General features: G+C 43.6%; 1 protein-coding gene across 1 annotated transcript in view; it reads left to right on the top strand.

Moving 5' to 3' along the window:
- The window catches only part of ACP3 (acid phosphatase 3), a 46083-nt gene that overhangs the window by 3791 nt on the left and 16495 nt on the right, over positions 1 to 25797 (top strand). Inside the window, exons 2-8 of the mRNA XM_006176289.3 lie at positions 7518 to 7613; positions 10353 to 10439; positions 10904 to 11056; positions 16283 to 16381; positions 17967 to 18059; positions 19667 to 19799; positions 24431 to 24513. Of these exons, the coding sequence (XP_006176351.1) occupies positions 7518 to 7613; positions 10353 to 10439; positions 10904 to 11056; positions 16283 to 16381; positions 17967 to 18059; positions 19667 to 19799; positions 24431 to 24513 (744 nt within the window). The remainder of the gene's footprint in view (positions 1 to 7517; positions 7614 to 10352; positions 10440 to 10903; positions 11057 to 16282; positions 16382 to 17966; positions 18060 to 19666; positions 19800 to 24430; positions 24514 to 25797) is intronic.

The following is a 25797-nucleotide window of genomic DNA, read 5'->3' as shown; positions in this document are numbered from 1 at the left end:
TGAGTCTCAAATTCCCCAAACTTAAAGTTGGGAATAATGATCACAACTATAATTTCTATCTCACAGAGTTGTATGAGCTCTGAATCACATGGAAAGTATGAACCATGATATAATTATAAGGGGTTGCTGTTAATCATCAGTCTGAAACAGAAGCTTTCCAGCTTTTTAGATAAAGTCTAGATGACCCTTAATTATTCCTTTTTTTTTCTTTTAACTTGTGGTAAAACACACAACAAAAAATTTTCCATCTTCACCACTTTAAGTGTACAGTTCAGTGGCCTCAGGTGTCTTCACATTGTCGCGCTACCATTAAAATCATCCATCTCCAGAATTCTCTTCGCCTTGCAAAACTGAAACTTTGTATTCATTTAGCAGTAACTCCTCATCCACCCCATCCCCGGCCCCTACAACCACCATTCTACTTCCTGACTCTATGAATCTGACTACTCCACGTAACTCGCAGAAGTGGAACCATACAGTTCTTGTCTTGCTGTGATGGCTTATTTCACCTCACACATTGTCCTTAAGGTTCTAGAGGACCCTTCACTGTTTTTCAGCAAAGAAAATATAAGGTATTACACAGTTATGTCTGCTAGAACCTTAGGCTAACAGCTTAACTTGCTTGCACTCAAGTCTTCCCCACCTATGAATTCTGACTTCTTTTCTCTTGGGGGAGACACATCTGGGTGTAAATATGGCTTGAGGGTGGGGTGGGGGAGAAGCTGGAGGGGAGAACTGAGAGGAAATACTACCACAGGTCAGGAAAGGCATCCTGAAAACCTGACTTGCATCGGAAAGCAATAGAATTGGAAAAGAAATGGTATTTCTTTTAAAAATTGTGAAGGCAGAAGAATCCCATGAGTTGCCTGTGGATATTAAGGAAGAGAAAGAAGTTAAAACGACCCCGTTTTTCTCATTTGGGTTGTTGGAAAGATGATGGCGACCCTGGAGACAGGGTACACGAAAGGCATGAAATATTTAAACTTCTTGCAAATTCCTTTCATGAGATATAAACACAGAAGAAATTTACAATATTGTCTGCTGCACAGCGCCGCAGAGCACAGGGGTTAACAGTGCTGGGCTCAAGAATCAGACCTCCTGTGTCTGAATGCTTGCCCCACCTCTTAGTAACCAGCAGTGTGACGTTGGTTGAGTAACTTGACTTGGCTGTGTCTCAGTTTCATCATTAGCAAAGTGGGGAGAGCACTCAGCCCTTCATGGGGTCATTGTGAGGCTTGATTTGGTTCATATACACAAACATCCTTATAAGCCTAGCTGGTAAATGCCTAAAACACTAATGACATGTCTTGAGCCCAAATGTGTTGTGTTGACTATCCACATATACTCACACAATTATATGTGTATTTCTATAATAGTCATATAAACAGTTAATTAAAATGTCATTGTTTTCTATTTATTCTCCAAGGATGAAATATTTATATGTCTTTTTTTTTCAGTTTGATCCATTTTCCTCCCCAGCTTTGGGCCTCTGGCTCAGTCAAAACTGAAAAAAAAGTGACAAGAGAGAAACAGATTTTACTCATTTCAATCATTGTTTGATTTACTGATCCACCAAGTGGCCCTCTTGGCTAGAATAGATTACTGATTGCCCTTTTATTTGCCTTCATCTTCATTGCTATGTTTGAACAGTACCTTTGAACACAGGCAGAAGTTCCTACTTCTCAAGGCCTGTAAACCTCGTTTTCACTTCTGTTAAAAATAAAGGATTATAGTTTACAGCGATCATATTGTAAGTGTCCACTGGATGCTGGGCTCTTTCTGTTTTGTATTTTAAATCCCCAAAATGACCTGGTAAGGCATATATTACCTTGGTAGTACTTAAGAGGGGTGGAAAGGAGCGGGAACTTCTCTGTGGTGTGCTGGGTCCTGGGAACTCAAGATGTAACTGTCTGGTGGCCCACCTACAACTCGTGGGCTGGCTTAGATGACACGTACTGGCTAAAACTCTCCCCTGAAAAACAAAAGCCAGGGCTACTGCCTCAGCTCACAGACAGCCCCCGGGTCTCTCCCCGCTACTGTGCGGCTCCCTAATCACTGGGGCCAAGGAGCAGAAAGCCATCCACGGAGACCTGCCAGGTCTTCAAAGACATTAGCTGGACAGCCCACTGTTGTGCACCGAGCGTTGGCGCTGGGACAGGTAGGCAGTCACTTCAGTTTGCTTACACGAGCTTCTCTCCAGTTTTATGCCAATGCCCTTTGCAGATTTTCACGGTGGTGAACTGATCAGGGAAATTATGCTCGGTTCAAGACATTCCAGTCAGCTGAGTTGCTGCCATGGGCACTTAAAAGGTTTTGAAATGTCACAAATCCAAAGGAGGAATTCATTTTTCTTGTCAGTCAGGGAAGCAAAAGTTGGAGAGAAGATTAGAAATTAATGGAAATATTTCTTGAAGGATATTTCTTTGTTTAGCAAGTAGTTCTCATTTGCCCTGATATGCTGCACACAGGAAGGGAAGTAAAGCAGGTAGCTAAGTTAAAGCCCTGAATAACACAACAACAAAATTAATAGTATCCGATATAATAACCACTCTCGTGTACTGAGTGCATCCTGTGTATGATGATGGCTTATATTACACATTGAATTCTCGTGATCCTCCTGCATGAGAAATACAGATTTTCTCATTTTTCAGAGCGGGAAATCGAGGCATGCAAAAGTTTACATTAAAGCATTTTCCCAGGGTCACCTAGTTAGGTGTTGACAAAGCAGGGGTTTGAAGCCAGGTCTAACTGACTCAAACCCAGAGATTTTCTGAGATACCATGCACAGTACGACACAGATTCCTCCATTCCCTCTCCTGGGCCCTGGATGAGTCTCGTTAGCGTGCTGTGCCTTTCCACCTTCCTCACGGCACATACAGGACATGTTCCAACCCTGAGTCCTCTCACAGCCAGTCGGGTTCCCTTCTTATCTATGAAGTGAGATTTATTTATCCGACTCATTCATTTCTACCCAAACTCTTTCACTCTTTTTTTCCAAATTCTTTTTATTTTTTTGTTTAATTGAAGTATCATCAGTTACAATGTTGTGTCAATTTCTGGTGTACAGCGTAATGTTTCAGTCATACATATACAGACATGTATTCTTTTTCATTATAGGTATTGAATAGAGTTCCCTGTGCTGTGCAGTAGGACCTTGTTGTTCTCTATTTTATGTACAGTAGCAAGTATCTGCAAGAGATACTCTTTCAGTTTCTAATTCTCTTAAGAGTTGTTTCTAAGCTCCTAAAAGAAGAAAATAAAATAAGCTTTTATTCAAGGCGAGGTTTGTGCATCAAGAGATTTTCATGGCTTGGAGCATGGTTAACTAAATAGGGAGTGGAGTTTAATGTCCCTTTTAGGATTTCCAGAATCATCCCAAAGTTTTATGATGTGACTTGAATTCCAAACCTGGAAGGACAGGATGATGGTTTAGAATTCAGTCTAGTCCAGGGGCAGACTCACTGGTCCAGAAGCAAAGGTACAAATGCAGGGCATGAGGGGAACGACAGGAGAATGAAATAAAGGGGGAAAAAAGGAGCACACACAGCACACCTTGATGATAAGCAGGGGTGAAAATTAAAAGCCCTTGTGAAGTGAAGAGATGGGAAAGAAAGCCATCTCGGAGGACCTGGAGGAGCTGGATCCAACCCAAGATTCACTCACTCATTCAAACAGAGCACTTTGTGTGTGTACTTGCTGTCTGTCAGGCGCTGTTTTGGGGGATAAACCTGTGCCCGTAACAGCAAGGATTCTGCTTTCAAGGAGCTTATGGGGAGAGGGGAAACCAGAGACTTAAAAAACACATGCACACTCACTCACACCCAAACACTTTAAAAAACAAAAAGAAAAGGAAATATGAGGGATAAAAATGAATCCGTGGGAGGGTATAGCTCAAGTGGTAGAGTGTGTGCTTAGCATGCTCGAGGTCCTGGGTTCAATCCTCAGTACCTCTTCTAGAAATAAATAAACAAAAACCTAATTACCCCCCCCCAAAAAATTAAAATTAATTAAAAAAAATGAATCCAGGTGATGAGAGAGAGACGGAGCAGGAGTTACCTGGTACTGGGTGGTCAAGAGAGGCCTCCCTGCAGAGGTTGCCTTTTTTCAGGACAGACCTGAATTTAGCAGCTGAAGGATGGCTCCAGGGGATGCAGACCCAGGAGATTCCAGGCAGAAAGGACACGAAGGTCCTGAGGCTGGAACACACTGTATTGGGGAGACAACAGAGGCTCCTTTGGCTGAGCGTGTTTAGCAAGAAGGTAAGGTGAGAACAGGGCGGTAGGCAGGGCCACATCGGGTAGGGTCTGGTGAGCCGTTGTAAGGGCTTTGAATTTTAGGCGAAGAGCCATGGGAAATGACATAATGTCTGAGAGTGAGAGGGTATAATGAAACAAGACCGGCCACACATGAGTTGCTAATTGTTGGAGCAAGTGATAGACTCATAGGGGCTCATTATAAAAATCTCTACTTGTCGTTCTTAATAATTTCTGCAAAAAAAATTTAATAGAATGAGACAACATTAGAAGATCCTAAGCAATCAAGTGACAAATTCTGATCGACAATTTTTACAACAGCACTTAACTTCGTGGGGAGAGGGACCAGACATAGTGTCCTCCAGTCATCAGGGTCTCCACATCCAAATGCAATGCGCCAAATCTAGTGTGTAGACTCAGTGGAGCAGGGTCATTCATGGGAGTGCCAAACCACAAACTTTTAAAAACAAGCTGCCTATGATTTAAAAAAGGGTGAAGTGAATGTGATATGGAAGGGAAAACAGTGGGCCAGCAGCCATGAGAGGCAGGAGGTCTGGAAGAATTACCCCATCTCTTTGAGCCTCGGCGTCCTTATTTGCTCAGTACAGCAATCGCGCTGACCTGACCTCACAGACTACTAAGAATTAAAAGAGACAGTAGGGGAAAGGATTGGACAAAACCACGGAGGGAAGCACAAACATAAGGGGTTGTTATTCTCTTGAATGTCTTCCTTTTGCAGTTACCAACAGTACTGCAAATAGTCCTACTGTTCATAATATACTCTTAGGTTTCTAAAGGATGTGATAGAGTGGTGATTGCTAGACAGAGAACAGAGGTTATAAATTTGACCGAGCAGAGGTTAAGAAGATTGCCCCACAGCAGTTAAAAGAATGCCTGGGCATAGTCCAAAGGCTTCACCTGAATTGGAGAAGGTCCAGAAGCTCAAGAATGCCACCTGCGTGTCCTTGAGGGCAGATGTGCGCGCACACACCCACACACACATACACACACACTTTGATTTTCTAGCACCAGAGGTCAGAGATGGTTTAAGTGTTTCTGTGGCACACCCCTTCCATAGAGGTCATAGCATCTTTGAGCCACAGCCTCAGAAACCCTGAAAACCCACTGAAATGTAGGGGGAGACAATTATCGTTGACCTATGAGGATGGAGTAGGAAAGCTTGCCCAAGTCTCATGGTTTTGATCCAGCTCTGCTCTTTAAAACACATTCCTCTAAGGAGACACTTTATTCCCTCCCCGGGCCACGCTGTTATTTAGTTACATAACCTCAGTCCATTGTTCAAATATTTGGGACTGTTTCTTACACATGAAGACTTTTGAACTCCTCTGAAACAGCACAACCCCACCCCCGCCACACACACTCACTATCTTGGAGGGAAAAAGTTGAGTTCATAAAGAAGCCCCAGATTCCAGATCATCCGCCAGTGGGAGGCTGAGGGGCGTGTCTGAGCACAAAGAAGTGAGCCTCTTGCACAGGTTCAAAGCTGGCGCTGGCCACACACAGCCCGGATTGGGATCTCTGGTCTACCACTTACATGCTTTGTGACCTTGGGCAGGTCACTTCACTAAGGCCAATTTCCTCGTCTGTGAAATGAAGATGATGGTAACTGTTTTGCAGAAGTGATGAGAGGATTATGAGAAGCATTTAGCGCAGTTTCTAGGGCAAAGCAGGCATTCAAAAAGTGTCGAGGAGCCATCGTGGTTGCTGGATGGTAGGAAGTGTCGTAATTTATTTTACAATCGTCTCTCATCCAGCTTCTCTTTGGCTAACTAGGGGACTGTCAACTGGGGGTGATTTTGCCCTCTTGGGGACATTTAGCAATGTCTGAGCCCTTCCTGATGGTCACAACTGGGGAGTGCTGCTGACACCTAGTGGGCAAACATCCTGCGGTGCACAGGGCAGCCCCCGCAGGGAACTGTCCTGCACAAAATGTCAACAGCGCTGAGGCTGAGAAACTCTGGAAACCAAACAAAGTGGGGTTTATAATCTATTGAAACTGTATCATAAGTTTAGCTACTCAGATCTTGGAAAATACTTTTCAGAATTACCTGGAATCTAAAAGGTCTAAAAGGTGTTTTGACTGTGGAAAGAGAAGCACTAATGATTCGCCTTAATAATTTCTGATCTTGACCAAGTCGCCCCCTAGTGACTGGTAACTGTCAGTGCCCATCAGAGAGTATGCAGTCTTCCTGCTGACAGGACTCCTTACCTGTCCAAGGTGGTTTCTTAAAATCCACTAGATCATTGCCTCTCTGCTTGTCGTAGCCTCTTCTACTTAGATTTCAATTCCTCACCAGTTTAGGGGCCAACAGATCAGTTTTCTTCAGACACCAGAGACACAACCCAGGTTACAGACGCCTCCTTCGCTTTCCTGGAATCCCATCTCAACGATGACTAAAGTTTGAGACTGTTCCTTACTCTGTTTCTACCAAACTGTTTTATGAGATTTCAAAAGAGCAGCCTCTTGGCTTTCTTTTCAATGGAGCACCTTAGCCAGGTGGTATGAGTGATAAGTGCAGGAAAACTCAGAAAATGCAAGGTATAGTTATGCAGTCCTCCTCTGTATCAAAAATGTTTGCTGACATCAGTGCAGACTTCGTCTTACATTTCTTAAATCTTTCTTTTCTTACCTTTTGCTTATAAAGTAGCTTCATGTTTGGTTTGGTATTCTATTCAGGAAGCATATTAGAATCAGAGTGTGAAGGTTTCAAAAGTCCGGATTACTCTCCCCAAAGAGTAAAACGTGCGCTCAAAGTAGCACAGTGATGTGCGTACAAATCCAGAAGTGTGTCCTTAAAGTGTTGAGAATTAGATTTTCTAATCTCCCACCGGCAAGTCCTTTATCCCAAACCTTTTAAAAACTAATAAATCATTGGCTCAACATTGTCACAAATTGTACATAGCATTTAAAAGTCACTGTTTTATTATATGTAAAAATTTTAACACTATTGTTACTGAAATGTTAGCTAAGGAAGGAACACTTCTCATCGGAGTTTGTCTGCAATGAAGTGATCTTGCTGCTCTTTGTGTCTTTCCTTCTTGTCCTATCTGATGTGCAAACCAGTTTCCACGTGCGGGTCACCCGACTTCTAATGGCTCCTTATCTTGTCATTCACATTACCTGAAACACTAACAGTTCACCCAAGGTTGAGAACCAGTGGTTTAGAAGAAAATCTGTCATGATGAGCAGAAGCAAAACACCTAAGTGAAATTGGTAACATGAGTATCTCAATCTATTTTCAGGTTTTTAGGCATGGAGACCGAAGTCCCATTGAAACCTTTCCTTACGACCCCATTAAGGAATCCTCATGGCCACAAGGATTTGGCCAGCTCACTCAGGTTGGTTGGATTTTCAAGCTAAAGGTCGCTGATGAATTTCATGGGAAATTAAATTCTGTAGGATTTCTAATATATTGAAACCATACAACTTCTTTAGTTACTCAGATCTGGGAAAGTATTTTGCATAATTACGTGGGATCTAAAAAAAAATGTCTAAAACGGGTTTCAGTTGTAGAATGAGACGCATTAATGGTTAGATTTGATAACTTCTGATCATGGCCAAGCCATCCCTAATGACAAGTAACTGCTGGAAAACTGTATAGAATTGCCTGCTGGCTTTATTAAAGCATGAGAGGTGTCCGCAGACAACAGAAGAAGACATAAGCTTAAAGATGCTGAAGCAAGCAAGATCCTTACAAGCCAGCCCTTGAGTTTCTCAGGCTCCACCTGAGAAACTAGAAAATAATCCTGAACCAGCAGGTTTGGGAAAACACGATTCTCTGGAAGTGCTGATTTTTATCAGCACTCAGAAGTGCGGAATTTAATCTTTGTCAGCTGAATATATTGGGATTGAGATTGCTTTATAAGTGGTCAGTGAAACATAGGGAACCCTCCTTCCTAAAGAGCACCAGGGAAGATAAACTGGGGGACAAAGGCATCTGTAGTCACTGCTCTAGTGCCCCACCCCCTTCAGCTGTCAAAGGCAGGTGGCTCTTCTGTTTGGAGCCACCAGGCCACATGCTTTGCTTCTGTCCTGACCAAAGCCTTGTTTACACATAGTAAGAAAATGTCGCAAAATGTTTAGAGTTGGATAACTCCCAAACTAGTGGGTCTTGATCTTGGCTAAACATTGGAACTACTCGGAGAGCTTTACAAAATACTATTTTCTGCCTAGGAGGTTCTTATTTGGTCTAGGGTGCAGCCTGGACATTGGGGTTTTTAGAAGCACCTCGGTCGATCAGTTGACTCTAATGTGCAGCCAAGGCTGAGAATTTACTGCCCTGATGGAACCATCTCGATGAGGAGAAAATGCAGGAAGTCTATTTGAGGCTAGTATCTTCTCTCTCCCTGCCATAGTCTACCCAGCTTCTGGCTCCCTGAATAAGAGAGGGTTGTAAAAATTCAGGGATGCTGTATGGCCCTGTAGAGATTCTTGTTCCCTTGCTGCAATGTTCCAGTAAGACCAAAAGATTCCTCCAGCCTGTGGGCTCTGGACTGTTCTTCTAGTAATCTCTTAACTAGCCACCAGTTTCTCCTCGAGCAGTGTTTCTTTCCAAGTGCAAATGAATCATTTGAGGATTCTAAATCAGTGTTAAAATGCAGACTCTAAATCAGTGGATCTGACATGGTCTGAGATTCTGCATTTCTGACATATTCTTAAGTGATGCCCATGGTGCTGGTACAGGGCCACTGCTGAAGTAGCAAGGTTCTAGAGTTCAGATTCCTTCTCTTAGCTGGGAACTTCCAGTCTACATAATGACAAAGAGAAGGTTCTCTTTGAGTTTCTTAGCTCTCAAAGTGTTGTCCCTGAATGAGCCTGGAAACTTGTCAGAAATGTAAGTTCTCTAGCCCCACCCACTGAACCAGAAGCTCTGGGGTTGAAGCCTGGGAATCTTTAATGAGCACGCCAAGTCATTCTGTGCACGCTGACATTGGAGAACCACTGCTGTATAGAAGATCACTACTTCCTCAAAAGTCAGCTTGGAGTTAGAACAGCAAATCACACCCAAAGTACCTACTGCTTTAGCTATCCAAGTCTCTCAGGAAACTCACAAACATCAAAGCACACATTATTTTTTTTTCCTACCTCTTTTCCCATCTAGAAGGGTAGCCAGGAGTGGCAAGCAAATGAGCGAATAGGACCAAACAGAAGCCACAGTGACCAAATCTTCTCTGACTCCTGAAGCTCTGGCGAAACTCTGGATTAAAGACAGACTTGAATGCAGTGTTTCTCCAAGCATGGTGCTCTAGTCCATGGATATGAATCACGCAGGGCACTTGTGAAAATGCAGATTCCAGGGCTAAACCCAGGATCGAATGAGCTGGAATCTCTGGGGGAAATGCTGAGGAACCTGCCTTTCAACAGGCACCCTAGATAATTTGGCTTCTGATGCACAGTGGTGCCTGAAGATCATCGAGCTAAGGAGACACTTCTCAATGATTACCTACCACCAGAATCTTAATGAGCTTGTTAGAAACAGATTTTCTGAGCTCCACCCCCAGCAATTCTGGTTCAGTAGACCAAGGGTGGGGCCCAAATATTTGGTTTCTAATATACTCCCAAGTATACTGTATGCTAATACTGCTGCTCTGCAGACCACACTCTGGGTAACAGGCTGTAGCTTTTCATGAACCAGACATAACTGAACCGTGCAGATAATAAATCATTGCACCCAGAGATTCAAAGTGATCTTCAGATTCATCAAGTCCAAACTCCTATCAGATGGTTGAATTTCTTCCACATGGTCAACCAGCACTTGAAATGCTCTTACCAGCAAAGATGAACCATGAAGCACTCTGCCACACCAGAGAGGAACTGTTCACTTATACCAGATCAGTCACCAGCTATTACCTGTGCAAGGCCCTATGTGAAGTGCTGCTGATGATGAAAGAATTGTTTCAGTGAATCATGACTAAAGATTACAGCTCTCTTTTCCTATTTGCATTTAAAAATGTGTTATTGTGGAACTACCAAAGGACATCACTGTTCACTATTCATATTCAGTGAGGAGGGACGAGGCTCATAGCTTCACAGAACTTACTTTCATGAATTTTTCCTTTTATTTTTCTTCCCCATAGCTGGGTATGAAGCAGCATTACGAACTTGGAGACTATATAAGGAAACGATATGGAAAGTTCTTGAATGAGTCCTATAAACATGAACAGGTAGGTTGGGGAGCTAATAGTGGGAACCTCGTCCCTTGAAAGAATTTAACATAATGTATTTGTAAAAGTGCTTTTGCCTGTTTCCCAAGGAACTTATACAAGTCAGAGATCTTGTTTACAAGTGTACTCCTCTTTATACAAAAATTTTGTTCCTAAAAAAAAATGTATGAATACAAGTAAGTTCAAAATGGACACCTACAGTGAATACTTTGGCTTGGCAGGTAGCCACTACTTAATTGGTCTCTTTTGTAAATTCAACCATGGGCATATCAGGTCACTTTATGCCACAGAATGCTCATCATAATGTCTCTTCCATTGGGGATTACGATCATGATGCTACCCCAATATCTGCTAATCCTTTGGTGTGGCTGTCCTGCCCTTTCTCAAATATACTATTAGCCCCATAGGGAAAAATACACCACACTTCCGCTCAACTGGATTCTGCTTTGATTTTCCCACTTTAGGTTTATGTTCGAAGCACAGATGTTGACCGGACTTTGATGAGTGCTATGACAAACCTTGCAGCCCTATTTCCCCCAAAGGGTACCAGCGTCTGGAATCCCAGCCTTCTCTGGCAGCCCATCCCAGTGCACACAGTCCCTCTTTCTGAAGATCAGGTCAGTATTCTGGGGAAACCGGGAGGTTCCACTGGGCCTGGAAGGAGGAACTTGTGGATTTGGGAGTCTGGGCATTTCTTGGGCTGTGCAGTCTTAATTCTCTCCTAATAAAGGTGCAAAGGACAATGTAGAGCATAAAAAGCCCTAGGCAAGAGAGAGTGGGATCAGAATTTCTCTCTGGATCTTTATAATCCACCTTGTTCTGCTGCTCTTTCAACTTCTGACAGTTTGTCCCTCTGCATCTTTACACACGCACACACACACGCACGCACACACGCACGCACGCACGCACACGCGCACACACGCACGGCTCTCAGTGTTCTGTCTTCAATTCCCAGGCTTTTGGTGCCCTACATAGGGTTCTCCTCCCTCCAGAACATCCTAAGATCTCTCTACCTACAAATACCAACCCCCACCCATGGAAATCCCCATTTCCTGGTAGGAAAAAAAGAAAGATTTGAGTCCATAATTGGTGCCCAACACTTTATATGTGTCATCATGTTTACCTTTCGTAACAACTATGAATGGACAATATTATCATTCTCCTTTGATAGCCAGGGAAATAAGGGCTCAGAGAAGTTAAACAAACTAAATGGATCTGAAGCCACACAGCTGATAAGCATCACTACGGGGACTAGAACCAGGTCTGTCTCATCCCAGAGCAATTTCCTTCCCTGTAAACTAGTGGTCCTCAAAGTTAGCTGCATGTCAGAATTACCTGGGAATTGTTTTAAACTCCTGCTGCCCAGGGCACACCCCATAATAAATCAGAATCTCTGAGGGTGGGACCCAGCCATCAATATTTTTTTTAATCTTCCTAGATGATCCTAGTGGACAGCTAAGTCCAAAAACCACTACCTTTAACCAAGTTGCCTAAATGAGGCTGTTTGAGAGAAATTCTTAAATTTATCTACACTGGGTGGGACTGACCAAGAATTCTTTAAACTTATCAGAGGAATTGCTGTTTTTTTTAATAGTAATAAATAAATCTAACTAATTTTCCAGGTGTGGAATGTAAGACTGTATGAAGGAAATAGTCTGGGACAAGGAACCCTTCCTAATTCCCCTGCAGTCACATTATCACCATGACTATCTCCTCTCCATGACTCAAGCTTAGCAAGACTCTGGACCTAGGAGGTTGCCCAGTGACCTCTGGGCAGTTTGCTATCCCATTTGCCTTGTCTGTACTCTGAGAAGTGTGACTTAATTGCTGAATCTGGTGACTTAGAAGTTTTTCCCAAGTGCTTTGTAAAAACAACTCGACCCTGTCAATCTCACTCTCGGTAAATCTACTCCAACCAAATTTTCTGGTGTTTCCTGAAAAGACAGGCTGATTTAATTATGCCTCTTTACAGAGTCAGGGGTGACTCGTTATGATAATCATTTCTCAGGAGTTTGTGAATGTTTTCTTCCAAAAAGAAAAAAAAAATTATTTTTACCACAGCCTATTCTGCATAGATTAAAAAAAAACTAGACAGAAGCACCAGATTTAGCCAGTGTAGGCCAGGGTAGCCATCTAACTCTTAATCCTAAAAGACAGTGATTAAATCACACACTGGAGAGACTATCGGTGCTATTAGAAGAGGAAGGAAGAAACAGGGAGAGTGAGGCGGGGAGAGAGAAACAAGCAAGTTTACCTACCTTTGGCCTTCCAGCTACCTACTCACTAAGATGCTAACGTCAACCAAGAAATGTAACAAAATCAATCAATCAGCAAAGTTACTCCCAGAGCTGTGCTAAGTGCTATACAGAAATAGAAGAGAAGTATGAGGCCAGCTTTCTTCTCTAATTTATAATTCATCTGATGAAAAAAGATTCATGTGTGTGTGTGTGTGTGTGTGTGTGTGTGTGAAATGTGTAGAATGCAATACAAGATGGTGGGCAGTGATTTCAAGAACAGGCTGGAGGAATTCAGAGAATGAGTCGCAACCTGGAGCGACTACCAAAGGACAATCATTCATTCAGGCCTTCGGGGACAAAGTGATAACTTGAACCAGACCTTGGAGGCGGGGTGGGAAGGGAGAGGAAGGCAGCCCAAAAGCGTGGCTTTGGGTGGACGTAGACTGCTTACCCTTCTGTGTCCAGAGCTCATATTTAGAAAGAATGGCAGTAAGACTGAGTAACTGTGTTGGGCAGCGATTAGGGAATCCACATGTAATAGCCAGAAGGAATCTTCAGTCCTCTGGGCTAGGTTACTATCCCCTTCGCCTTGGCAGTCCTCCAAGAAATTTGACTTAATTGCTGTATCTGGTGACTTCAGAATTTTTCCCAAGTGCTTTTGGAAACAGCCTGACAGTGTGACGTAGAAGGAGGGTTAAATTTGAAGTTGGAAAAACCTAGGTCTGAGAGCCAGTTACCATTCCAGATGCTTGATCTTGAGTAACTTCTCTGTGCCTCGGTTTCCTTTTCTGTAAACTGGGAACAAGAGTCTCCACTTAACTTCCTCACAGGGATTTGTGACAACCGAGTTAGCTAAGAAAAAGAAGACTGTAAACTGCAAAATGCTGAACAGATGGTTAGGCGATTTATTCTACTTATTTTCAGCCTGACTCTTTCAGTATGTGGGATGAGAAAACTAAAGTCTAGAAAAGTTAAGTAATTCATTAAAACCTAGACCTTTAAACGAATAGTCCTGTGCCATTTCCATCACCAGTGCCATTTCTCCTATGGAGCGATTTGAAAGCCGGTCAGGGAAATTTACATGTAAAACAGGGGACATAAAAGAAACCTGTGTGCCTTCTTCAGTTCTGATGGTGGTGCTTTCGGGCATTTGTCTGACAATAGCTTGGAGGGGAAAGACAGAGCCTCTGAAAATAACTGCTGAAGCCATTCAGGAATGAGGAAAGGAAGCCCTAAATTTAGATGGCAAAGACAGCAGAGGAAGGAAAGCAAGGTTAAAAAAAAGTTTTCTTTTTTTCCCTTTTTTGATGGAGGTACTGGGGATTGAATCCAAGACCTTGTGTACATACTAAGCATGCACTCTACCACTGAGCTATACCCACCACCCCCAAAAAAATTGTTTTCTGAGTAGCCACTAATATGCCAGGCCCTGTTCTAGGCTTTGACAACACAGTAGAGAACAAGATAGACAAGATCCTGGCTGACCTTGGTTTTATAAGAGATAGATGATAAAGGGTGAATAAACACAGTATTTTCAAACGGCAGTGAGTCCGCTGAAGGCAACAGAACAAGGTGATGTGATAGTGGCCGGGGCAGGATGGTTCAAAGAGCTGGGGTGGGGGCCGGGGCCAGAGTGTCTCAGGCAAGGAGCAGTCTGTGGAGACCCCCAGCCTATATGTTCAGAGGGCAGCAAGGCCCACCGTGTCGCTGGAGAGGAGTGGGTGAGGGGTCCTCAGTAGGAGGGCAGGACAGAAAGGTCATTAGGGACTAATTGAATTTAGGTTTTCTTCTAAGTAAAATGGAAAGCCAGTGAGGGTTATCATCACAGAAAGGCATAATCCGGTTGATGCTTGAAAAAGAGGAGCTTTTACCAAAAAATGAAATTAAAAGGATTAGTGTCAGTTCTATGCTGAGGATGAATTGTGATGCAAACTGACCAAAGGGAAGCTCTTTGAAACACAGATTACGGTGGTCTGGACTGGGAGGAGACAATGAAAGTAAAGAAAAAGGGTCTATTTTGGAAATACAGTTGACTCTTGAACAACAGAGGTTTGAGCTGAGGTCCCCTTCCATGCAAATTTTTTTCCATAAATATGTACTATAGGAATACACAATCCCCATTTGATCGACTTCCCCTGGATGCAGAACAGTGGACACGGACTGTAAAGTTATAACAGATTTTCAACTGCATGGGGGTTGGCTGGTGGCCGTAAGCCCCATGTTGTTCAGGGTCTGCTGTATTTTGAAAGTAGGCAAGCAAAAGTGATCAGTCTATGAAGCAGGGTGATAAATTTCATCACTGACAAAAGTAGAGAGATTACAAAGAGGAAACGGTTAAAAATGAAGAAGCTGAGTTCAGGTTTGCACATGTCAAATTTGAGGAAGAGAAACATTTAACTAGTGGTGTCTACCAAGGGCTGGAAATACTAGCTCAGGTGAAAAGGAAGGGCAACAAAATTAACTTAGGAGTCACCAGCTTACAGGAAAAACTACAAAAGATTGTCTCATTAACTCATTTTAGGATGATCCACTTTGTCCTTAGAATAGGTTTTTAAATATATTTTCTGTACATTTAGTATGTGCCCTTATTTCACACAGTCTGCAAATTTGCAAGAACTTATTCAGTGAATGGTGTCGACTGAAATAAATGCGCAGCCTAAAAGTTGAGAGTTATGTTTTATTTGGCGGGAGGACTCGAGCCGGGATGACAGCCTCTCAGATGGCTCTGAGGGACTGCTCCAAAGAGATAGGGGAGGAGCTAGGCTATATAGGAGCTCTACAACAAAGACCAGGTAGTTGGAACAATAAAAGATTGCTTGTTATCTAAAGAAAACCAGGCATCTCAAGTGAAAGAATTTAGTGCTTTTCCATGTATGGGAGGAAGCAAACATTTGGGCTCACTGAATTCATTCCTTTGACAAGCACGTAGCTATGTAGGGCCAGTATCCTGTCCTTTCTTATTCTGAGTGCCCTCAGAGGGCACCACTGTGAGTGGCTGCAGAGGCCGGGCTGCAGGGGCCGGGCTGCAGGCTTGTCTTCACTGGGGGGTGGTGGCAGCCTCTGATGACTCGATGGCTTCAGCATTCTTTGTTTACTGATATGGCTTGCAGTATTTTTCCCTCACAATGGTTAATCAGTCTCTTAAGATTCTTTCCAGAATCACAAATTCAATTCTCTATACTCGTGTGTGTGTATGTGTGTGCATGTGTGTGTGTGCACGTGTGTATGTGTGTGTGTGTGTGTGCGCGCGTGCACAGATGCACATCTAGTGCTAGAAATGAAAGAGGTCCGGAAGGAAGCAAGGTAACAATTATCATTTCACACGGAAAAACCTGGAAGTGTGAATATTTACCAACAGCACAGTCCTATTTAAATGAGTTCATGGGGAAAAAGAAACCTTTTGAGTTCTGGGTACATATCCCACTATTTAAGACCTGCAGATCATGTATCTCTTTTCCCTCAGTTTTAGAATTTTCATTCAGCTCAAAACACATTTGAATCTTTCATTCAGGTGACTTTTCACCAAATGAGACTTAAAATATGGCTGCAGCATCTTTAGCAAACATCTAATTAATAAAAGATTTATGACTTTTCTTTTGCCCTCAGTTGCTATACATGCCTTTCAAGAACTGCCCTCGTTTTCAAGAACTTGAGAGTGAGACTTTGAAATCGGAGGAATTCCTGAAGAGGCTGCATCCTTATAAGGTTAAAAAAAAAAAAAGTATCATTTAGTGGTGTTCGGAAGTGCAAGGGCCAAGACAAAGCGGGAACCTCTAGCTTCTTAGAAGTGTGGAGGAGTGGGTCTGCCGGTGGCTGACAAAGCAGTGGGTTTGAATGTTTCACAGGGGTCATTCGTCACTGCCTGGTCCCCTTCTCTGTTTGGGAGCCACAAGCCAGTATAGAAGCCAGTCCCTTTCGAATCCTATACCCACGTCCCTAGAACCAGGTGAAGGTATGTGGCTGGATCAGAGTAAATTCAAGTCTAAAATGGTCTGCCTTAATGAGGCTGAGGGACTGCGAATACTGTCTTCATATTCAAAGGTTAGTCTTTTTTATTTTATGTCTCCAGTTTGTGAAATACCCCTTTTCACAACTATACAAAAGGTAGATATAACACTTTGTACTTTTAAAAATAATATTTTGAATCTGTAACACAATCCCATGGTTCAAAAACCAAAAAAATTTTTGAAAATACCATGGAAAATCTCTTTTTTGGACTATAATTTTCTTTTCTGACCAGTCTTTGGTCAGTGTCAGTGTTTATAAAAAAATTTTTGGAAGTCTCTTCTTTCTTTTTTTACGCCCCGGAACAGTTGAAATAGTGCTAGGATAACTTACTCTCGAAAAGTTTGGTAGAATTTCTCCACAAAATTATCTAGCCCTGGGGCTTTTGTTTTGTTCTGTTTTCTTTGGTGGGGGAGCTCTTTAATAATTATTTCTGTTCATTTTATGGAAATTCATTTGAGTTAATATTGGCAATTGTATTTTCCTAAAACAATTATTCATCGGACAAACAGTATCTTCCAAAGAAATTGCTGCCAATTCATCAGGCAGATAACTAACCAATAGGTTTCATTATCGTGACAATCCAGGAATAACCTAGAGAAATGTTTGTATCCCATCTAAATTTCACATTTACACCCAGATACCAGGCCCTGTTTTGGCTATATTTTCCTGGAGTGCTTCGGCCTGAGACACGGTTTCATTTCTCACTTGCTTCTCATTTACATATGAATTATACTTCATCTCCTTCCAAAAAGAATTTGAGGCAGCACACGTCAGTCTGATTCCAGGACTGACCAGAAACATGTGGCAGGAAGCCAGCAGGTACCCACATTTTTAATGTAATAATGAGAAACGATCAATTAGCTTTTGTAAAATCCTTTGGGTTGCCATTATCATAGCCAATATTACTGATGCACTTTAATGTGAAGAACAGCACCTGTTTTTTGTTTTTTCATAGAGGTACCAGGGATTGAACCCAGGACCTCATGTATGCTAAGCATGTGCTCTACCACTGAGCTATTACCCTTCCTCTCAAGAATAGCAGCCTCAACAGGACAGGTTTGCCCCACAGGGAACACGCGTCAATGTCTGGAGACATTCTGGGCTGTCACACCGAGGGATGGGGATGCTGTGGGCATCGAGTGGGTGGAGACCAGGGATGCTGCTGAACACCCTGCAGTGCACAAGGCAGCCCCACAACAAGGACTCATCCAGCCCAAATTATCAGTAATGCTGATGCTGAGAAGTTCTGACTTAGAACTTGTTTTCTCTGTGTGTGTTTCAGGCTTTTATAGAAACCTTGCCAAATCTTACAGGATACCAGGGCCAGGATCTTTTTGAAATATGGAGTAAAGTCTATGACCCTTTATTTTGTGAGGTAAGAGAAAAAATATCCAAGATTAACTTACAGTCTGACTTTATGACTTGTGCCTGTTTTGAAGCAAGTGAATACATTTTCTTTGCTTTTTGGAGGATGTATTTCTTAGATTTCTTTTGACATTGTAACATGTGTCAAGACTTCTTTATATTAACTTGAAAATTCTGACTCCTTCTCTCTGTTATTTATATATTCACCCTTTAGAAAGTTGCAATAAAAATTGCTTTTTCTATGCCTTGCTACTCACTTATTTTTCAGTCATTTGGGAATGTTGGGCTCCTGTCACGGATTTTAATGGAAAAAGCAATGTTCTTGTACAGAAAGAAAAAAAAAAGCCTGATTTCTAGATAAAGAAATAAGCAAGCCAACTTTAAGTCAGGCTATTAAAATCAGTTTATCAGCAAGACTCTCTCCCTTGCTGTACGATAAACATTGTAGCTAGAGAAATTACTATTTTTCCAAAGCTACATGGCATTTTTTTTTTCCACGCATCACCTCCACCTGCTGGCCAAAAGCAATATTCTGTAATCCTGTTTTCCCAACCAGTTCCCCGAATCTTGAGGCAAAATTCTGACCACTCACGACTCATAGCCACTTCTGATTCTGAGGTTGTCTTGACTGTCTTGGGGAGGGCAATTACTTTCACAGTTCCATCTCCGTAGCAGGCGACACAGTTGGCCCCCTCCATGGTAGAGTTCATTGACCCAAGCACACTCGACGTTCACTTTATCATCAGCATCTCTTTCAAGGAAGTTTTGTGAGTCTTATACAGGAGGCTTCGGTGGAGACAAAAGCCCACATTTTGGTACAAGTCTGAATTTTTTCTTTCTTCCTTACTTCAGTTTGGTCTGAGCTGGTGCATAATGGGGCCAAGGTGTGTGGTTTCTTTTTCACCTCTCTCTCACTTACTTCCTCTGTAGGCTACTTCACTTTGGTCTCCTCTTTCTTGCTCGCTCGCTCTCTCTGTCCTGCTGCCTTTGAAACTGGGGGAATCGTAATCAACTCTTCATAGCAGGTAATAAATACTGGCACAACATCTTCGCCTACTCATCTATTTAACAAGTATTCACCAAGTGCCTACTGTGTGCAAGGTGCAGACTTTCCCCAAGAGTCAGTGAGCTAGAATCTGGGGTGGGGGAGAGTAAGGAGCAGGGACATGACTGAAGGCCCCAGTAATATATGACTTTTCCCAGCTGTCTTCTCAGGCCACTGGCATAGCTTGTAAAACAAAAAAGCATCAGCCAAGCCTGTCCCCTTTTACCTTTCCCACAAGTGCATAGAAAGATGTCTAAACCTTCCATAAAGGAGTGAGGTACTTTCTTACCCTCCTGCAGCCTTACGCTGCCAAATAGGGATCACCCCTTTGATCCACAGTGAAGCCAAAAGCTCTGGACTTGGTGGGAAGGGGCAAATTCATTCCTGTGAGTTTTTCTTCTGAAAATCAATACCACTACTTATCAGAAAGTAAAGTTTTCCTAGAAAGAAATGACAGGACAGGAAAGGCTGAACCCAGTAGTTCTTGTAGGGGAAAGAAGATAAAAAGTTAACAAAGAGGACAGTCAGAAATAAAAATGCACATTTATTTTTTTCTGTTTTCTTTGCTACAGGGTGTTCACAATTTCACTTTACCCTCCTGGGCCACAAAGGACACCATAACTAAGTTGAAAGAAATATCAGAATTGTCCCTCCTGTCCCTCTATGGAATTCACAAGCAGAAAGAGAAATCTAGACTGCAAGGGGGTAAGTGTGAAAAATAAACGAGAGGAGTGTATCGGATTCGTAGTCAAGTGATCTGGGTCTGAGTCCTGGTCCCACCATGAATCAGCTACATGGCCTTGAATTAGACACAGAATTAATCACTCCTGCACCAGTTTCCAATCTGCAAATGGGAATAAGAAAGGTGCTTATTCTTAGGTAGTGAGAATTAACATGAATGTATGAATTCAAAAGGCTTAGCACAAATAGTACCTGGTACATTATGTACAGTCAGACATTATGTGTTATTACAATCATTAATATTACCCACTCGAGGCCTTAGTTTTCCCATCTGGAAAACAGAAACTTTGAGCTAAAGCTAAATGATAACTTTTCATCCCTTCGAGATCAAAGAATCAAGGATTTTGTATCTGATCCCCATGGAAATCAGTTGTGTCTGGGGGCCTACAGGATGAACTTTTCAAGTGGGAGGTGTGGATAAAGAAGCCTGAAAAGAAACCCTTGGTGGCAGCCACTGTTAAAGTCAATACAGTGTATTTTGCAGGCTAATTGTGCCCTGTAGTTTAATACATATTGCAACTGACAAGGCTATGACACAGCTTAAATGTTTTCCATTGGTGCTGAAAGGCGTTTACTTCTCAGTGATGCCTCTTCTCAGCTGGATTTGGCCCTTTGTACCTAGGACATCTGCTCCTAGTGAAGGCAGAGCCAGGCAAGAGGATGCCCAGCTCTCATAATCAGGTTAGGTGGGTGGAATACGCAGTCAGGACCAGGCAGGATGAGGAAAGACACTGAGGTCTCTGAGGGCAACTGGGTGGCAGGTTCAGGTGTGGTTGATGTTAGCATTAAAGCTAAAGATGGAGAGCAAGAGGAGGTCCATTATGCCCGGTTGATATAAAAATGAAGAAATTTGAGGTCACAGGAGATGTTCCAAATCATAAACTGCAGACTGTTTGAGGAAAACAGTACAATTCCATCAGGACTCCAACCAGTGCCAGACCCTGTTCACCATGAGGTCAGCACAAGTTTAGCAGAACCCCAGGAGAACACATAGACACAAAGCATCCTGGAGGTTGGACCAGACTGGGAGGATGTTGACTCAGGGCTGCATAGCTAGAGAAAGAATCCAAGTCACCAATCAAGAGAGGAGTCAATTATAGCTACAAAAGCTCGTATAAAGAGGGAAGGAAACTGTCACCAGAAGAGCCGCTATCGAGGTAGGAAGTCAGGATGGTCAGAGCAATTTCATAGGAGATGAACAAAGTAGCTTGGGGCAGATAACTTAGGGCAGTGGTTATGAACGATGTGATGGAGTTGCAGACCTGCTGGTGCAGAGTCCCAGTTGCATGGTGCAGAGGTGACAACAGTGTGAGAGTCCTTACTCCATGCCGAGGGCACGAGCAACTAGACACAGCCTTTGCGGATGGGAGAGCATCCAAAGATGAGTCTTAGATGGAACCTGGTGTGTTAGGAAAAATGACCAGGCAAGGCACAGACTGTGTCTGGGGACGGAGCCCAGGATGCAGTTCAACCCTACGTACCAAGCAACCAAGGATGCAGAGGGTGGAAGCTGGGCCTCGTTGGCTGCACAATCACCGGATCTCATTCCTGAACAGCAGGGGCCAGCAGGATGACTCAATTCCAAACACATCAGATGGTGGAAACAGGACTCTTCATTTTCCCCAACCGAGTCGCGATGAGCTCAAAAATGGATCCCCTCTCTATTCAAAATGTGGTCTACGGAACAGCAACATTAGCATCCTTGAGGTTGTGGTTAGACATGCAGAGCCCTAGGCCCCACCCCAGACCAACTGAATCTGAATCTGCATCCTAATGAAGTCCCAAGGAGCCTCGTATGTATGTATGTACGTTAGAGCTTCAGAAGCACTTTTCTAAATGCAGGAGATGGTAAAGAAAAGGGGCAGGGAAAGCCGGGCAGGAGTTGACAAGAGTCTAATAACAGATGCGGGGATCTGTATCTGAATGAAGATGGACTTTTCCCCAGCAGCGTGCACATATTTTCTCTTTTTCCCTTTGGCTACTAGAGATTGCATTTTGGGGAAGTCATTTCCCCTCTCGGAGTCTCAGTTTCCCCACCTGGTGAGTGCACTGAACTAGATTCTATCAGAGTCCTTCCCTAAGGTGTTCTCTGGCTCTTGGACTCTAAGGGCTGGCACTCGTGTGGACACACCTATCCTATTTTTCTGGGGGAACCCCAGTGCTATTGATGAACCAGGAAATTTTCCCTTGGTGATTCGTGCCAAGAGGCAAGCTCAGCCCATTGTTGAGATCTGGCTAGGCAAGAGGGATTTGTCAGCTGCGTGCTTGTTGAATGATGACGCAGCTGAACACAGTCCTGCAGAGGAAACGTGTTGTCTGGGTGACAGAATCACACGGGAACATCAGGGCTTTGACTGGTGTCCTCTGATCTTTGCCAAAACTTATGCTCCATCAGTAGGTTTCAGGGGTGACACTGTTCAGTAATATCCTCTTCCCACTCCACCCCCCACCCCCTGGCAACACACACACTCCCCTAGAAAATCCTTAGGCTACTTGCTGAGGCTAATGTAGGAGCATGCGGCTGGTCATGCCTGCATCAAGGGAAACCTCTTCATGCTGTAGACCAGAGGTTGGCAGGCGACAGCCCGCAGGCCAGATTCAGCCCACTGCCTATTTTTTGTAAATAAAATGCTGTTGAAGTTCAGCCAATGCACTGAGGTAGTATCTTTGGCTGCTTTTGTGCTTCCACTTGAGAATGAACGGTTTTGATGGAACAGTGGCCCACGGAGCCTGAGGCATGTACCATCTGGCCCTTTACAGAACAAGTTTGCCACCCCTGCTGCAGCCCAGGAGTGAGGGAAGTGAAGTTTATGCCTTCACGTAATGGTATTTTGTCTAGTGTATGTAGATTTAATAAATGACGCACCAGGGAACTTAGAAGCTAGCTTCTGCTGCAGTGAGACCTGACAATTAAGAACAGGGGTTTTAAAGCCAGACATGCTGGGTTCATTGAAGCTCAGCCCCTCTGCTTACAAGCTGTGTAATCTTGGACAAGTTGCTGAACCTCTCTGAGCCTCAACTTCCCCTCCTATAAAACACGATCATTGTCATGCCAGAGCCTGCGGATGGTTGTGATGGTTACTCCTAGTTTGTCCTGGGACCACGTGGACAACCACCCAGAACCAAGAGCTGATACCATATTCCATTATCGACACTGAAGTCTGCTGCAAAGGCACCTGCTGTCGAGGGACAAGTTGCTGATGAAACATGGCTGCTGTGACTCCCAGAAACTCAGAGTTCAGTTCCAACGGGGCATGAATATCAAGCTGGAGTTCTAAAGGGCTCCCAGAGGGCAACCTTCCCTGAGGTAGAGAGATGCAGACCTGCTGGAGCTGTAGCATCCAGCTCCTTCCGTTCCTCATCAAGGAAGGCCTGGCATCCACAGAAAACAGATCAGCTCCCTTTCCTTGGTTAACCCTTTATTGTGCTTATTGGTATACAGACCAACAGACAGTTTCTTCTTACTGTTTTATGAGCTTTTGAACGAGAGGAATCACGTCTGACTCACCCTTTGTAGCTGTTCAGTGTCTGTTTGCTGCGTGGACCACAGAGTCCTTTATTATAGTCTGTTAACATCAATGTCCTGCTCATTACAAAGGAAAACTGGCCATCTTGAGCCGGGAGACCACATGTGCCATGGAGAGACTACCAGCAGAGACACAATGGAGCCTTCAGGGGATGGTTGCGGAAGTCCCTGAGGCAGCACGTCCTCAGAACAGCACCTGACACCCCAAGCTACCCCTCAGCCCTCAGTGTCTGCCAGCAGGACGGAGACTCTGAGTCGTGTGTCTGCCTGTTACCACCTCAGAAGCAACAAATGCAAAGGGCAAAAGCTTTTTTCTACTGATGGCAGATGGAGCCCTCGGGTGAAAGCTAAAGATGCTGGCTGCCCCCCAGTAGTGACACCCAGCGTAACCTGGAGAAATGGTCCACAGAAAACAGTCCGTGCCCTGTGCAGACACCCAGAGCTGCTTTCCCCATGCTTCTTACAGGTGTGACTGCAGGCGGGATGAAGACAGAGAGGTCCATGCCATGAGGTCATCCCAGGCCTGCCCTAGAGAAGAGCACTGGCCAACAGCTATCTGAGAAAAGCCTTCTGGAATTCCTTCCCAGTTCATCAACCTCACAACTTGAGTTTTAACAAAACCTGGTATAGTAGCATCCTAACGTGCCAATCCAGCTCCCCTGCCCCAGCTGTGTGAGTCACCTGATGGCTCCAGGCCTGTCTCCTCCCCTGTGAATGGGAGAGAGAAGTCAGGGTTCAGTAAAAGAATGTATGTAGAAGGGAGGGTATAGCCCACGTGGTAAAGAGGATGCTTAGCACGCACGAGGTCCTGGGTTCAATCCCCAATGCCTCCTCTAAAATAAATAAATAAATTTAATTACACCCACCCCCAAAAACAACCAAAAAAAAAAATATGTAAATGACACTCCTCGCACACCGCAGTGTTCAAGCACAATTAGTTCTTGTCCTTCCTTCGTAAGTCTTGAGAATCATGACAGAGAGAATCACTTAGTATTAGTGAACAGAAAGCTTATGAACTAAAATATAAGCCCCATTTGATTCAGCTGCATGTGGATCTGTTGTCTTTAAGGCGTCCTGGTTGGTGAAATCCTCAATCATATGAAGAGCGCAACTCAGCCATCAAACCATAGAAGACTCATCATGTACTCCGCGGTGAGTGTCTCATCTCCCTTCAACATCCGTTTGTTCAAGGGTGCGAATTCTTTCAGGAGCCTCATTCCCTTCATCACCATTTCCCTATTACCCTATAAATGGTAGACCCCTGTTAAAATCTTTTAAAATTAAATACATATTGGGAGTTGGAGATGTGCAAATACTAACTACTATATATATGTATATATAAAACAGATGAAAAGCAAGTTTCTTCTGTAGCGCACAGGGAACTATATTCAATATCTTGTAGTAACCTATAATGAAAAAGAGTATGAAAAGGAATACATGTATGTATATGTATGACTGACACATGATGCTGTGCACCAGAAACTGACACATTGTAACTGACCATATTTTAATAAAATTTAATTTAAATAATTAACTTAATTAGATACCTAATTCTAGTCCTCAAGGAATTTACAATCTAATGCTGACAAAAAGACAAATGAGCATGCAAACACCACGCAAAGCAGACTAGCAGCGTCATTCACGCCAGCGCCTCGGTGCCTCAGAGAAAGGAAACAACACTACTGTTCCAAACTAAAACCAGAGCGGCAGCAGGAGGGGAAAGGGGGCAGCAGGGTCACAAGGAGAGCTGAGTGTACAGGACGTGGTGATGAAATGAAATGTGGGCAGAGGGCAATGGTGTGGAAGGTAAGCCACAAGTGAAGGTGATGTTTCAAGCCTCGAAGACTGGGAAGAGGGTGGAACCATTCACAGAGGCGGTCACCAGCCAGGTGAGTGTGCTGATTAGGCAGCTGGATTTGAAATGCCAAGGGCATCCAAGGAGGAAACTTCAGGTGGCAACAGAAGAGGGCAAGGGAAGGTGAGCTGTGACTTGAAGTTAGAGCTATATTTGGCTGCAGAAAGGAAAGAGAGAGAGCTTGGAGAAGACATCCATCTTGAAGCAGGAGCCAGGGAAAGAGACACTGTGAAGGGAGATTGCTGGGGATGTACCACGCACTGAAGTGGCTGTCCATGGAGTCTGGATGAGCAAGGAAACAGGACATGGTGCCCTGCTCAGGCTCCCACCCACTTCTCCATGACAGTGGATTTCTCAGATATGGTTTAGCTGGAGAAACCCAGGCTTTCATTCTGCAAGAGGATTGAAGAGGTGACTAAAGATACAGGAAGTTTATTTATTGTCTTGGGTTCCAAATGGTGTAGGCTAGAGAACGAACTCACAGAGGGAACAGAGTATAGGGCTTCTTGGAAAAAGGTAGACTTGAAATTAGTTGATTCTTTTGATTTTTTTAGTTTCTAATCTGATTTCCAGTACTAACT

The sequence above is a fragment of the Camelus ferus genome, chromosome 1 (assembly GCF_009834535.1).
Source record: "Camelus ferus isolate YT-003-E chromosome 1, BCGSAC_Cfer_1.0, whole genome shotgun sequence".
Lineage (NCBI taxonomy): Eukaryota > Metazoa > Chordata > Mammalia > Artiodactyla > Camelidae > Camelus > Camelus ferus.
Note: the sequence above shows the minus strand (reverse complement) of the source record. Positions and strands in the feature narration are given on the sequence as shown.